This window comes from Podarcis raffonei, chromosome 4 (assembly GCF_027172205.1).
Source record: "Podarcis raffonei isolate rPodRaf1 chromosome 4, rPodRaf1.pri, whole genome shotgun sequence".
Taxonomy (NCBI): Eukaryota; Metazoa; Chordata; class Lepidosauria; order Squamata; family Lacertidae; genus Podarcis; species Podarcis raffonei.
The window spans coordinates 72,339,918-72,355,546 of NC_070605.1; the positions used below are offsets into that span (position 1 = coordinate 72,339,918).

Here is a 15,629-nt window from a genome sequence, read left to right on the forward strand (position 1 = left end):
TTTTAGGTTTTGTTGATTTTTATTTTAAAAAAAGATCACAAGTATTATGTCTTAATTACCAAATTCCTAGAAGTTCTTGCAATCTAAGGAGCCACAACACTAATTCACAACCTGTGGTCCCCCAGATGTTGCTGGACTCCAACTCCCATCAGTGCCAGCCAGAATGGCCAATAGTCAATGAAGATGGCAGTTGTAGTCCGGCAATCTCTGCAGAAGCAAAGGCCCACCATCCTTACTCTACTTGAAGTTTAGCACACTCAAACAGCTACTGTTTTAAGTCATTTTATCACATAGTACACATGAAATAAGATGGGATGAAATAAAACAATGATTTCCATTAGAAATTAATGGCCTGATTGTATGTCTGTTTATTCAGAAACAAGCCCCACTGACCTCAATATAGTTTACTTCGAAATACATATAGGAGTGCAGCCAATTTTATGCACACGTCATTGGGAAGTAAGCTGTCCTGAGTTCTGCGGAGCATTAGATAAAATATGCAAAGGTGTGGGGGTAATGGGCACAAAATTCAGACTCTGCTGTTTAGGAATGACACAGAAACATCTTTAGAAATCAGCAGCATTCCAATATTAAGCTTAGCATTGCTTGTAGTTTACAAAATGATTATTTTCCTTTTTAAAGAAGTATTGCCACTTTGCAAGTTTTATTCAGTGGCACATATTGCCTCAAAATGCAATATTCTTATTAGGTTAACTGATGCACATTTGCTGTGGAGCATGTGCCTAGCTCAGTTTATAATATGATGAAGAACTGATCTTGAGTTCTGTGTGCATTAAAAATGGAAATAAATTTAAGCACCCATGCTCCACACGTGTGGCTAGCTACCATCTAGTTTCTAGTTTAAGTAAGAACATGGCATCCAATATTGTTTTGATTACGAGAGTCATGCATACAGAAATCATATTCTATGCAATAACTTTGATTTTACATTGGCACAATGCTTAGTTAGAAAGTATCTGAGTTCCAAAAAATAATGCTCATTGCATGATTTAGCTGGTTAAATTTTTGCTGTCAGCTTGTACCAAACATTTACCACAATCTTAAAACTGAAATCATGTAGACAGGAATTTATTTAGATCCAATGAAAACAATCCATTTTCATGCTCCCAGTGACCATTATCAAGCCTTTCTGCACCTTAAGTGGAATACAAAGTGCTCAGTTCATATTATTCTGATCAATTACCTACTACTGTATTAATGGCACTTCAAGGTATGCAGCTAAAGGCATCTGCAATTGGTCAAACAAGCCTTGTTGGAAGCCATTTACTGAAAAATATAGCTAAGTCGTCACAAGAATGTCAACCTTTTTTGTAAATACAAAACAAGAGGAAGCAGGGCACTTGTGAATAATAAAGAGGTAAATCCCATAGTCAGAGGCACATGCTATCACTGAGTTTTAAATGGCAATTGCATTTGCTAAATTAATTTTTGGTATTCCTGTAGAAAACAACTCCAGCTCGGAGACAGTGGCTGGTTGAGTTATACATGATATGCTTATGCAGCTGCACAGCTTTACTGTGCCCTCCCCTTCCACCCCCAAAATTCCACACTTCATTTCAATATAATACAGTGGTACCTCAGGTTACAAACACTTCGGGTTACAAACTCTGCTAACCTGGAAGTAGTTGCTCCGGGTTGCGAACTTTGCCCAGGATGAGAACGGAATCACACAGCGGCAGCAGGCCCCATTAGTGAAAGCCCGCCTCAGGTTAAGAACGGTTTCAGGTTAAGAACGGACCTCCAGAACGAATTAAGTTCATACCCCGAGGTACCACTGTATTGTTATTTTGCATTCAAAAGGCCCCAGGTGTAACATGTATACTAGATAGGACTTGCTCTGAGTAAGAATAAGTAGCAAGGCAATGCAAATAGCACCTCCACCTCCTATGCAATCATTGTAAAGGCAAAGGTACAATTATCAGAGATGCTCCAAAAGAGACATTAGATCTTAATCACTTATTCAAAGGCAAATACATGTACATATAAAAACCTATTGCTCACATTCTAAGATGACAAAAAAAGCAAAAGCCAGGATAAGGTTATGCAGTTTTTAAATAGTTGGCGTCTCTAGGGACAAGGAAGTTTAGCCCTATGTGTAGCATAGGCCTGAAGGCTATGCTTAACTTCTATCCATTTGGCAGATGGTTGTGATATATTCTTATGGGGGACAAGTAAGGTGCTGCATTATAGGGCATGAACATGAAGAGGGCAAACATTTATTCCATTCCCAACAACTGAGTGGCAGGTGCAGCCCACCTATTGGCATTTAACCAGTATACATTAAAATCATCTCCTCTGTTAAGGTTCTTGCCATAATGCAAAATATGAGTCTTCGGACAAAAGCAACAGTTTCCAACAAATACAAATTTTTTTAAAGCCAGGAATCAGCAAGTATGCAACTTTGAACTTCAAAGGGTAAACCACAGATACAAGTACTTAGATTTGTCAAAACGTCCATTCTCCCTTTCAAAAGACATTTTCAACAGGACTATTTTCACTCTACTTTGCAACTTCGTTTTTTTTTGCTGCTTGAAATGTGTGGTATTTTTTCAGGGAAATACGCAGGTTCTCTGTCCAGTTTTCTGGCCTTCGCTTAATCTTAAAGGATGCTACTGTTTCTGCAAAAGTGTGCGTTGAACTAAAAAGGAAAAAAGAGAAACAGATTAGAGTATTCAAAGATTACTTCCTGAAGTCAATAAAAAGTGTGTTTAAGTACAAAGGCTGCTGCTAAAACTAGCCCATGCCTAAGCATGCCTATTCAAAAGCCCCAAAACAGGACCTATGGGAACTTCTTTCCTAGTAGTGAAGCATTTTGTCACCACTGCAATCTAGAAGGTGAAGGGCTTTTTGAAGATGGGCAATACATTAGTCCTCTGTCATCCTAAACCCCAAAAGCCCTGAAAGCCCTCTCAGCAGTTAACAGCCGTGCACTTTGGAGATGGAGAAAAATTATCTGATCATTATGAACACAAACAAAAGAAAAAGTTGCTGTCTTGTGCTCTCTTTTATAGGAAGCTTCTTTGTTCCATGCAACAATTCACCAGCAAAGTTAATCTTTCCTGCTTCCAGCTTGTTTCAGTTCTGTCCAAATTCTATTAAAGTTTCCCTAAAGCCAAGTCCTGCTAAGCTTTGCTTTATTGGCCTAATCCATGGACCAACAATAAGGGGCAGCTGTCAGACATCCAACATTCCACTACCATGACTACTAGCTGATTATTGTTGATACCTTTTTTGCCAATTGAAGTTGCAATACTAAACACACTTTCTAGGGAGTAAACTCCACGGGAGACAGTGGCACTTACTTCTCAGTAGACAGGCATCAGACTGTGCTGCGCACCAATTGCAGCTTCAGCCTTGTAATCTTCAGGTTAAACACATATCCCTCATCATAATTCATATTCCCCTCCCTTTTTTGCTGCAACTGTTTCTTACACTTTTACTTTAGGATTACTTAGGATTCATAATTTTGATTAAGCACCAAAATACAATTAAAAAATAAAGTAGGCATGTAAGCAGGGGGCGAAAATAACCTAAAACACACATATGCATACCAGATATTTTTGTAGGACATCCCAAAAGTTGTTGAGCTATTTTTAGACAAGCCTAAGATCCAGGACAAAGTCCCCCCCAGACGTCAATTCCACCTTTGAAATCACAGTAATGTGAGAGGGAACCCAGACGTATGGCAGCCCTAATTTATGGGTGTTTCCATAATTCCATAATTTAGCAGGCTGGAGACATCTTGATATGAAAGACTTATTTAAAGGGTAGCACTCTCCACTATTTTATGCATTTTTATTTAGCTGGATGCTTATAGTGTTTAGTGGGTTCTTTTCATCACTGTAATTTTCAGAGATATTTTTGTGAGCTGATAATTAATGTCATTGCTTTTATGCTGCAAGTCACTTCATGTGCACTGCAGAGAATGAGATAGACATCTTATAAACAAACCTGCTCCCCACCCCCATTTTATCCCTTGGTATTGAAGGGTTTCTGATGCAGTAACATGTCATTTCCGACAAAACACGTGTGTGTGTCTGTGTCCCCTGGCATGCACACATTCCAACACACACTTGTACGCAGAGCCCAACATAAGCAGGATGGATCATCTGTCATTGTATTGGTCTAGATTACACCTGAAATGACTGTACAAAGTAGGAAGACTTCAGCTGGCACTGAAAGATTAAGTCAGTGCCAGCCAAATCTCAAGAGTGGTGAGAGTTCCACAACTGGGCGGCTATGGCTGAGAAGGTAATAGTGACAAGATGGGGAAAACCTGAACTGTATGTTTCTGTTATTAAAAGTCATTCCCTGCTACTGCTGGCAAAGGTCTTAGCTCACTCACAGAGCATATGCTATTCAGGAAGTCCCAGGTCCAACCCCTTGCATCTCCAGGTATGGCTAGGAAAGATTGCCTTCTCAAACTCCAGAGCACCACCAATAGTCAGTAGCAGTAGCACATTACGCTCAACCAACCAGATCATTAATAAATGTTTCCAGCTCAATGCAATTATTTGGCAACATTTATCTTCAAAAGAAACTCTAGAAAACCTGCCATCTGAAGGTAAAGCATTGAAGAGGACTAATAAATAGCTCTTCTATCTTTTATGTACTGGCAAGCAAGTAAGATGTACAATTATTAAGGACATATTTAATGATAAGCTACATGGCAAATAACCGAATGTGGCAACTCTTGCAAAACCATGGGTGGTGTTCAATGCTAGGCCTACTCAGGGTAGACCCATTGAAGTGAATGCACATGACTTAGGAACTCAAATGTGAATGGGTCTACTTTGACTAGAACTTAGCTGAAAACAACCCCACATCTTTTATTCTCTGTTTAACTATTTTGCTCTAAACAACAAATAGAGGATACAACACATTTTTAGCATTAGCTATCTTTTCCAAGATGACACATGAGATTCTACTAGCTCCGCAAATGAAACAGAGTTGGAGGTGGCAGACGAACAATTTTGGAGCCGATAATGAAGAAAACACACCCACTTAATGAGCCAAGCCCAACCTCCAAATTGAGCGCATTTAGATATGTAGGAAACTCTCTGTTTGTGTGGAGGCTGCATTCTGGGTCACTACACACATAGGTGGAGTGTGTGCAAGTCTGCCCCACCCCATTCCAACCCTGCCATGCCCACTTCCAGATCTGAAAACGGCGTACAAATTGAATGTGCACAAAATGGTCAGTGCCTTTATCTCCATATGGTACAATGGTACATATGGCCAATAAATAAAGCTAATAAAAGGATTAGCAAGGAAGACAAAGTTAAGTGAAAACCAGAGTTGTTTGAAGGCATGTTAAGAAGAGAAGAAGAGTTTGGATTTGATATCCCGCTTTATCACTACCCGAAGGCGTCTCAAAGCGGCTAACATTCTCCTTTCCCTTCCTCTCCCACAACAAACACTCTGTGAGGTGAGTGAGGCTGAGAGACTTCAGAGAAGTGTGACTAGCCCAAAGTCACCCAGCAGCTGCATGTGGAGGAGCGGAGACGCTACCCCGGTTCCCCAGATTACGAATCTACTACTCTTAACCACTACACCACACCGGCTCTTCAGTCCAGCCTTGGTTGTTGTCTTGATGGGAGACCATGCAGAATTCCATATATAAAGCCACTCTGAAACATCTCAAGTATGCAAAGAATCATACTCAGTTCTGTTTTCATAAAGAAGATTCCTTACCAGGTGGTTCAGAATGTGCTCCTTGTTGACTTTGCATATTAACATTTTCTTCATCTGTAGATACAAACATAATTTAGATACATTTATACTTCACATAGATAATTCAGCTCACACACATTACCTAATGCCCAGTGTGGGCGCATTTCAAACTTAAAGCCTCCAATTACACTGGGAAATACAATTCTAATACAGTCATAATGCATATTATGGAGACGCGCTCTCTCTCGTGCACGCACAAACAAGATTCCTCATGTCACTGGTTAGGCTAATAGAAACATTAAAGGCAACATATGAAAAGCAAAAAGAAACTCAATATAAAAACTTACCACTTGCTTTGAAGCAGAGCTTTTTCTTCTGGTAGGCTACAAAGCTTGACACAGCCCCAGCTACTGCTACAAGTACTGAGCTAATAATTCCAGCTAACATTCCTGGATTTTCTGTGAAAAGGTAGAAAACAGGCTTAATCTGACCCACTTCTCAAAAGCCATATAAATAAAAATAACAGAGAAAGCATTTTTAAGAGCAATTTAATGACACCAGAGAATATGTACTTGGAAGAAATCACTGTATTCAATAGCGTTTGCTCCCTTTTCTTTAAAAGACACCCACTCACAGCTTTCAAATAATGCAAATTTTGAAATAACTGTTACATTTCATAATGTTTGTGACTGCTTGATTGTGTATTTAATACCCAGTAGTACTTCCTAAGGCAGGAAGATCTCCAGCTCCAATTACTCAGCTATTATGCTGTGAACCACCCTGAATTCTATGGACAAAGAACTGTATACAAATTTAATAAATAAAAAAAAATTTTTTTTAAAGCTGCATTAGAATAAATGCTAATTCTTCCATTTAAAATCCAAGCTAGATATTGTGAAATGTAGGTTTCCAACATCGATATCATTGGCTTCTAGCTGAAAAATCCATATTCTTAAAGAAGTCCATGGTGAGTTCAGGCATGGCAGAAAGGAAGAACACCCAAGTATTCAAACCAGTCATTACAGTGGTACCTCTAGATACGAACGGGATCCGTTCCGGAGCCCCGTTCGCATCTAGAGGTAAACGTAACTAGCAACGGCATGTCTGCGCACACACGCATTGCTTTTCGCCGCTTCTGCGCATGCGCGTGATGTCATTTTGAGCGTCTGCATATGCGCAAGCGGCGAAACCCGGAAGTAACGCGCTCCGTTACTTCCGGGTTGCCGAGGAACGCAACTCGAACGCGCTCAACTCAAAGCATATTTAACCTGAGGTATGACTGTACTTCACAGGCTCACACATAAAATTATGTGTGACTTATGTATGGAAAAGATGGATACAGGTAGGTTTTTCTCTCACACACACACCACTAGAACTCATGGACATCAACACAGCTCAGTGTCGGAAGATTCAGGACAAACAGTGATGACCTCCAACTTGAATGGCCGGAAGAGAAGATAAAGACAAATTCATGGAGGATATATTTGTCACTGGCTACTAGCCACTCTGTCTCCATGGTTGGAGGCAGTATGCTTCTGAATACCATTTGCTGAAAAGTGCAGGAGGGGAGCGTTCTCTAATGCTCTCGGGATGTGCTTGGAGGCATCTCATAGGTATCTGGTTAGTCAATGTGAGAGCACAATGATGAATTAGATGGGCCACTGGCCTGATCCAGCAGAGCAATTGCTGTGTTCTTACGCTACAACTCACTGCTGTCCAATCTGCTTCCAGAGGAAGCAATGGCTCAGCGATTGTCAGATCTGATAAGGGATGCTTGCTCATGAGAAGTTTCAAGGAAGTGTATAGAAAGGAGAGCAGATGGAATGAAAGGGGAACAGATGGCTAGACTTCCTCCCAGAAGTAATGACAAATCCGAGAGCTTCAGCAGAAATTTGAAGGGTCATCAATTTTCTGTTTCCTTACAAAAAGCTCAAACAATGCTCAAAGGGGGAGGGCTGAATCATATAGTGACAACAGGTTCCTGCCAACTGTGAGGAATGATAGGATGGATGCAAATCAAATTATATTTTTTAAAAAACCTAAGGCTTTTGCTTACAAACCTCACCCACCCTGTTGCCACCCACTCTTCACCAACTCCCTACCCTACCTACCCACCACGTTGCCTAAGCCCCCCTACCCAACTCACCCCAATCCCAAGCCTTTTTTAAAGAAGTGAGGAGGGGCTTCACACAATGGCTTGCTAAACCATTGTGTGAAGCACCTGTTCCCCAATGTCAAACCTCACTGCAGCCATGTTTAAGCATCATAACTGGGCTGCCTGTCACCCACACTGCTTGTTTGCTTGCCTGCCTGCCGGCTGCTCTTCACACTGGAGTTGACAGGGCCACCATAAACTGCATCATGACTACAGCTTTGCATTTTTATATATAAACAGAAAGAAATTTAAGACCATGTTATTTTGTGTATATGTGTGTCTTTTACAATGTGATTGCTTTCTCTTAAAACAAAAGTAGGATGCCTGTGGCCCTGCAGTTATTGTTGAACTCCAAAACCCATCAGAACCAGGCAGGATGGCCATCATGGGAGTCGTAGTGCAAGTTGTAGGCTGGAGAACCACATCTTGTCCATCCCTATCTTAAAGAATAGATTAATATTAAATTATCAGAATATAGTCCTACAGTTAGCAACTAAATGAATTGACGCCTCTGATAAGAGTTACATAAAGTTTTTCTATGTAAAAGAAAAAGTATTATTGTTTCAGAAAAATGAATACTATCTAGCAAACTTGAGTAGTATTCAACTAACTATTACTCAGAGTAGGCCCACTGAAATTAATGAATAGGACTAAATAAAGTCCATTAGTTTCAATGAGCCTACTCTGAGTAAATGAAGCCACCCACAGGCATTTCATGTTTGCCTGATTAAATTTTACTTCCAGTCTGCCCAACAGCTATTAGATCTGTTTTGACCCATCATTGAGATTTTGCCATTTGTACCGTAATCCTAAACACTAGGAGTGGCTAACCCACATATCATATGTGGACACTAAAATGGTTTTGTGCCCCCTTCTCAACTGTAATTAAAAAAATAATAATTAGGTACATTGCATGTGAGAAGCCAACAACCCTGGGTGACTGTGATGTGTGAACATGGTCATTTTGGACTTTGCTTTAGTCAAACATTGTGCTCCCCCTTGGATATGATTTAATATCACAGTAAGATGTCATTTGTAATAGTTCTGTCCCACAACTGACCTGATGAACCAGAACACACACAGCAAGCATAAAACATATAAATCGCTGCAGCACAAAGGTTAACTTTTAGGGATGACTTAAGAATCCAAAGTTATAAGTGCCATTAAAAAACCTCACAAGCTTACCTTCTGCTTTGCCACCAGAGTCCGAGCCACCTATGAAAACACTTTGTTAGAATATGCTTTGCAAACAGTAGCTCTTTATTCCCCCTTATGATGCAACTGCAGTAAAAAGTGTTCTACCTTCCAATTCAAATATTAGCAGAGTAAAAGATGGTCAGAAGGATTCTTGTATTAACAAATAAGCAGTATATGAAGGGCCAGTGCTATTACCAAGATAAATATTTACATCTAAACCTGAAGCCACTTCATATATTATTCCTTCTTCTGCTCAATTATGAATAGCGATCAAAGGCAAGGTGCATATTATTAATCACTGAAAGATATAAATAGTGTGGTACACTTTTTCAAAGTCGGCTGGTGCTCCTTGTCAGAAATGCTTACCCAAAGGTACTCTATCACTTATCCCTAAAGGGCTTTGACTTTGGAATGATCTCTGCCTCGGGTTACCTCTGTCCCCTTCATTGTTGAGAGACAGCAACTGAAGACTTTATAGATCACACAGAACTTTCCAAATTGTTGTTGTTTCATTGCCACTAGCAGAAATTTCTGGGTTGGTGTTTCAATGATGGTTATTCTCTAAATATTTTAGTTTGGCATGCATTTCATTTCCAGATGTATTTTGCTGTTTATCTTTGTGCTGGGCATGGCCTAAGACTCCCAGAAGGCAGGCCGATTCTCCCTCCCCCCTTTTTATAAGCCTTTCAGAGTTCCTTGGAAGAGATATTTAGAATATTACCTTTCAACAATTAGCTGTAACCCTTTTAGTTTCCAGATAGAAGTGCTGTACTATGAAATACTCTGGATATGAGCAGTTAAGGGAAATGATACACAACAACCTTCTGAGAACGCTGAATGCAATCACATAACTGCCATTCCCAATATGTGAGTGGGAGTGGGAGTGGGAGGGAAAGAAATGTAAAAGTGTTGTTAGTGCTGCACTACTTCTATATAAAAGTGAGATGGCAGCAGAGAGGATAGTCAGACTAGAGCCGCAATATTATTACACAGGTCTACACCAACTGTTTCTACTACTGATGTACTGAAGATACTGTGAAAAGGTAGCAGTCTGCAATTCATCTTGGTCCCCCTTGCTTATTGTTCTACACCTGAAGATTAACCTCACCTAATACATCCCTTGGTATCTGACCAGACATGATGGACCATCTCCTCACTCTACCTGCAGTCTTGCCAATCCTTTTGTTTGTGTTTGTTTTACCCATGACTGGCTCATCAATGTCCATAGATATGTCTTCTGTTTTTCTTATTACAGTCGTACCTTGGTTCTCGAACAGAATGTGTTCCGGAACAGTTCAAAAACCAAGCTGCGGATTCAGATTGGCTACAGGAGCGTCAGACATTCAGCTTCCAAAAATAGTTCAAAAACCGGAACACTCACTTCCAGGTTTAGATTGTTCAGGAGCCGCTTTGTTTCAGGAGCCAAGGCATTTGAGATCCAAGGTATGACTGTGATATTTCTATCACACTGAGGTCCAGAACTACAAGCAATTGCTCTCTTGCCTTGTTTTGAGTTAGGCTATTCTTAAAATAAATTTGCTTTGATAAAAGGTATTAAGGACTGCCTGTGCAATTAAACTGGATTGTTTTCTTGTTTTTCTTTTTAGAACCTTGCGTGCCTTCAAGTAGCTCACAAACCTATGGAAAGCATATGATGAGCAGTATCACCAAGACTTGCAAGGGACTTGCAAGTTACAAGTAAAACAACAATGTAACAAGGACATGTGTGCTATAACCTACAGCAGTTGCAAAGGTCTTGCTACCTGGAAAAGCAAACATTGGCACAGCTCACATACCTGAAGAAGGATTAGAAGCACGGCCTACATTAAGAAAGAAAAATTGTGCATAACAGCGTGAGAAGCAAAATCAACATAAATTATTCTTAGAAAAGTAACTGAGAAATTATGAGTAATTAGCTGTGCACAAAGTTAGCATCAATTAGCTGTGCATAGAATACATGCAGACATAACCAATTACAACTATGTGTTTGTACTTCTTTACTTAAAATGTAGAATAACGTTCAAACTATCAGAGTCTTCTGCATGAGCCTTGCAAAACCAGCCCCAGATCAAAACTCAAAGATTATTCAGCCATTTATCATGCTCAATCAAGGTGATTCATGCATTTATCATGCATGATCATTTAAGTGTGTCCTATCTATGAAGGACCTTCACAGGGAGTTTCAAGGAGCATGTAGACAAATCTGAGCAGTACAAGTGCCACCACTACAGACACTCACTTGTGCCATTAGTTCCTTGAATGGTTAGAACAGAAAACTAAAACTATTAAGCTATTACACATAAATAAAAAGTCAATGTTATTAACTGTGTTATGTTAAGAGCTTCTGTCTGGTCAGGAATGCTGAAACCGCTATTATGTACAAAGGGGTATAGAAAAGTAGATTCCCAAAGCTGTCATTTCAGGACTGGAAACTAATTCAACAGATACTGGGTCCAGGGCCAGCAGGGCCAGCAGGGGAACAGATTCTTGAGTTTCATTTCTTTAAAAAGCAAGCCTTTAGTCCTTGCAGAACAAAAGTTAATAAAGCACAATGTGCAGGCAGCATACTAAGCAATTGGTTTGCAAGATATGAGCCTGCTTCCATTTTCAGTGTTTTAGCCAATAACCAAGATTGTCAAGTGCTATAAGGAAATTTAGAGTTATACATGTCCTGAGAAGACCCAGTAATAGCTTTAGAATGCAATTTTTGGGTGTTCCCTGGTTTGAGTGCAATTTCATTTTCCCCTCTACATTCGGACAACTGAGAAAGACTTCCTGGTTCACTCTGAAGCTGTTTTTATTCCATCGTCCCTAATAGAAAAGTGATTGTGGCTTTGAGAAAAAATTAAGAAATTCAAGAGTTTAGTGTTGCTGTGACTGGACTGTAGTTTGTCCACTCCAAAGCAAAAGGAATTTGCAAATATGAGCATTCATGCTCTTTCAACTCGGGGTTAATTTCATGCAAAAACTATTAACAATAATAATTCATCATTAGTATATTTATATTACAAAGTGGGCTTTTCATGGTAAAGAAAGCACGAGCTATATCAGCTGTGTTGCTATACTAATATTGGCAGTGGGGGCTAAGAGAAAGTAATGTATGAAAACCTGAAGCCACTTCATATAGTTGATGGTATCAAAAGCTGCTAAGAGATGAAGCAGAAGTAACAGAGTCACACACCCACTGTCTCTTTCTTGATCAGGGCAACCAAGGCTGATTCAGTTCTGAAACCAGGTCTGAAACTCAGATCGCAGCAGATCCAGGTAATCAGCCTCATCCAGGAATGCCTGCAGTCGCTCCACTACCACCTTCTCAGCCATATTTGCAAAGAAAGGGATGTTGATGATTTGCCTATAGTCACTATATTCTGCTGGATTCAGAGCAGGCTGTTTAAGAAAATATGCATCATTGTGTCTTTAAGAGTAGTGGGAGGCATGTGATTACAACAATGAGGCATTGACCACATCCGGGACCAATTCGGTCGCTCCACTCCAACTAACTGACAGGATCTAACCAGCACTGGCAGTATCCTGTCTACATCATCAGACCAAATTAACTGGAATCGATCCCACAACACTGGATCCAACAATGTTGTGTTATCGACACTTGGGCTGGCAATGCCACAACAGGATAGCTGGTCAACTTTATCCTCAAAGTGTTTAGCCAATTGGTTACAGAAAAGGCACCATGTGCTCCAGAGGTCCACCCTACCCCCTGGTCAGGAGTGATCAACCTCCAGACCATACAGAACAACTCTGCTGGTTGGCTTCTCAAGGATGTGATACAGATATTGGAGTAGGATCTCTTCGCTGCCCCCACAGCTTTGTGGTAGTTCTGATTGCTCTGGAGCAAGATTTACACTGCTTATGCTCCTGTCCCCACCCAGGCAACCACAGCTGCTCAATAAACCAAGGATGTATAGTTGAGCATTTGCCATGGCTATACTTTTACAAGCTTTCTCAACTCCCAACCCGTTTTTAGACATTTCCTGTTTCAGAAATTAATTAATAGCACATTGAATAGAAATGTTAGTAAAATCTTTTTTTAAAAAAGTTGTAATTAACTTACTTTCAGATGCCTGTCCCTGGAAAACATGTATTTATGCACAAAGTTTTCAGTGTCGTTGCCCCTAACCCCCACCCCCTCAGCATCGAAGGGAGACATCTGTAAGAGATGGGGAACACGTGGCCTTCTAGCCATTGTAGGACTCCAGGTCCCATCAGCCCAAGATCAGGAATGATGGGATTGTAGTCCTATATCACCTGGAGAGATGCAAGTTCCCAAGCCCATCTCAAAATAACTACAGGTATTCTAATCAAGATGATTTCCAAGTAAAATGTTGAATTTCTGTAAGCACCAAAGCTAAGATCACAGCACAATCCATCTTTTTAGTTTGTCCCACACACCACACCCCCAAATAAAACATTTCAACATATTTTGGCTAGTAGAAAACTGTTAAAAATGTTTAAATTAATATTTTAAAAAGGTTTGCTTAGTTAATGCAAGTCAATCCAGCTAAATTAAATCTCAACTGATTTAGGGAAACATATTATTATTATTATTGGACCAGAGAACCCCCATCATAATCCCTCAGTATTATAAAAAAACACAAATGTGACATATCTAAGTATATTTATAACAGTTTGCCCTAGAAACTTACCTTTTGGTGGATCTGGGGGTGCCTGACCATCATTTAAATCCAAATCACTAAAATCTTTGAAAAGAGAATATTTGTTAGAATGAAGTCTTCTAAAAACCCACAACATATATTTCCTATGGCAATCTGTACACTATGGTGTTTGTGGCACTTTTCCAGGGACCATGAATATAGCTACAGTCCCAAGCATGTTTACCATGAAGAAAAGCCCACATAATTCAGCTAGCTGGTTATGGAGAACGTGTAAGACTCACATTGAGTTGCTCAAGAGGGGCAAGTGAACAGCCATGCTAGTGCCATTTTGTGAAACATGTTGGCATCAAGCACCCGTGTGCATGATGGCATGATGGCAGCACTCTCCACCTACAGTGCCTTACATTACATATATGCTTTATAAATTTCTCCATGTCTCCTGCAAAAGGTCTGGTGCAGTAGCTCACTAAGTGAGCTCTAACCAGGTTCACAAATCACTTCAAGTTCTGGTTAAAACTAAACCAGAATCAATGCTGATATAAAGCTCCATTATATTACTGCTGACAAAGGAAGGAAGTGAGAATGAGAGGGGGAAAGAGAGAGTGCATGTGCCTGCAGCCCACACCATATCCCTTAGCTATGGGTAAGCCATCAGCAATGCTATATCAGCACTGAGCTGTAAATCTTGCAGATGGTGAACTATAAAGATCTGAAGATTCACTGAAGCACAGATGAAAGTTATCACCTCTCTTCTTTAATCTCATATTAGATTTTAGTTTACTGACCATAACTGATACTGTCAGGCTACGCTCTGAAGTAATATTTCTAGAGAAGCTTACCACCGGTATTGCCATGACTTCCAGGATTTGGCTGAGGTGGTGCTGGTGGTTCTGGCTTCTTGGGGTCATCAACTAACAGAGAGAGAGAGAGAAAGAGATAACAAACTTCAAAATATGAGAAGTAGAAAATACCTTGATAGTCTGATTTTGTAGGAATGGTATCCCATTTTCCTTGCTTCTTAGGTAGAATTATGTACTTGACAAGCCCATCCACAATGGTAAAACTTGGAATCTAGCTTAAAGCCAATACCACAGCTGTGTGTACATGACATCCTGGCATGCTCTCAGGTTATTCCATCACTTTCTTGTTCAGCAGCTTTCATACCCTCAGAAACCCATCCAAATTTAAGGAGGGGTTTGGCACAGGGCTATTAGGATCTGGGAAACCAGGGTTCAAATCTTCACTCAGCCATGGAACTGATTAGGTGATCTTGGGCCTGTCTCTCAGCAAAATGTATCTCACAGCATTGTTGTGAGAATAAAATGGGGATGGGGAGAACTATTTAGAAGACCCTAAGCTCCTTGGGGAGGAGTTGTTCCAGACCAAGCAGGATAAATAACTTCCCCTCTCTTCCCTCAAGTTTCTTTTGTACAGGAGTAAAGGCAGCTCAATAAGCCACTGTAATATACATATTACTTCCCCACAGTCACTAAGAATGTCACCTGCCAACTCCCCCAAATTATAAATGTATCCAGGTGAGGGATGTACAGATTACCCGCAGTGACTAAAGAATGCATACACAGAGCAAGGGAAAGGCAAACACAAACAGCATCTGTTGTGCTGGGTCAGATGCCTGAAATTGGTGCCTCAAGGTATTTTGGACTGCAACTCCCATCACCCCTAGCCAGCATGACCAATGGTCGGGGATGATGGGACTAGCATTCTTGCAACATCTGGCAAAGGTTTTTATAGTGTGCAAAGTGTGACTGTAGACTATCTTGCAGCACCATTTCCTAAAATCTGCAGAAGATGGAAAAGGCAATTCTCTGGCCGATTTTAAGTAAACTGTTTGATGCAACTGTACAGTTGGGATACTGCTTTGTCCATTATATTTGCTTATGCTGCTCAACTGGGATAGGGAAGCTCTGGCTCTTGGGCCAGTCTTGGCACAC

General features: G+C 40.4%; 1 protein-coding gene across 1 annotated transcript in view; it reads right to left on the minus strand.

Annotated features, from left to right (window-relative positions):
* The window catches only part of CD99 (CD99 molecule (Xg blood group)), a 32,237-nt gene continuing 16,608 nt past the window's right edge, over positions 1-15,629 (minus strand). Inside the window, exons 5-11 of the mRNA XM_053387298.1 lie at positions 14,517-14,588; positions 13,708-13,761; positions 10,843-10,866; positions 9,035-9,064; positions 6,042-6,152; positions 5,716-5,769; positions 1-2,659 (exon numbers count right to left, since the gene is read on the minus strand). Coding sequence (XP_053243273.1) covers positions 2,631-2,659; positions 5,716-5,769; positions 6,042-6,152; positions 9,035-9,064; positions 10,843-10,866; positions 13,708-13,761; positions 14,517-14,588 — 374 coding nt within the window. The 3' untranslated portion in view covers positions 1-2,630. The remainder of the gene's footprint in view (positions 2,660-5,715; positions 5,770-6,041; positions 6,153-9,034; positions 9,065-10,842; positions 10,867-13,707; positions 13,762-14,516; positions 14,589-15,629) is intronic.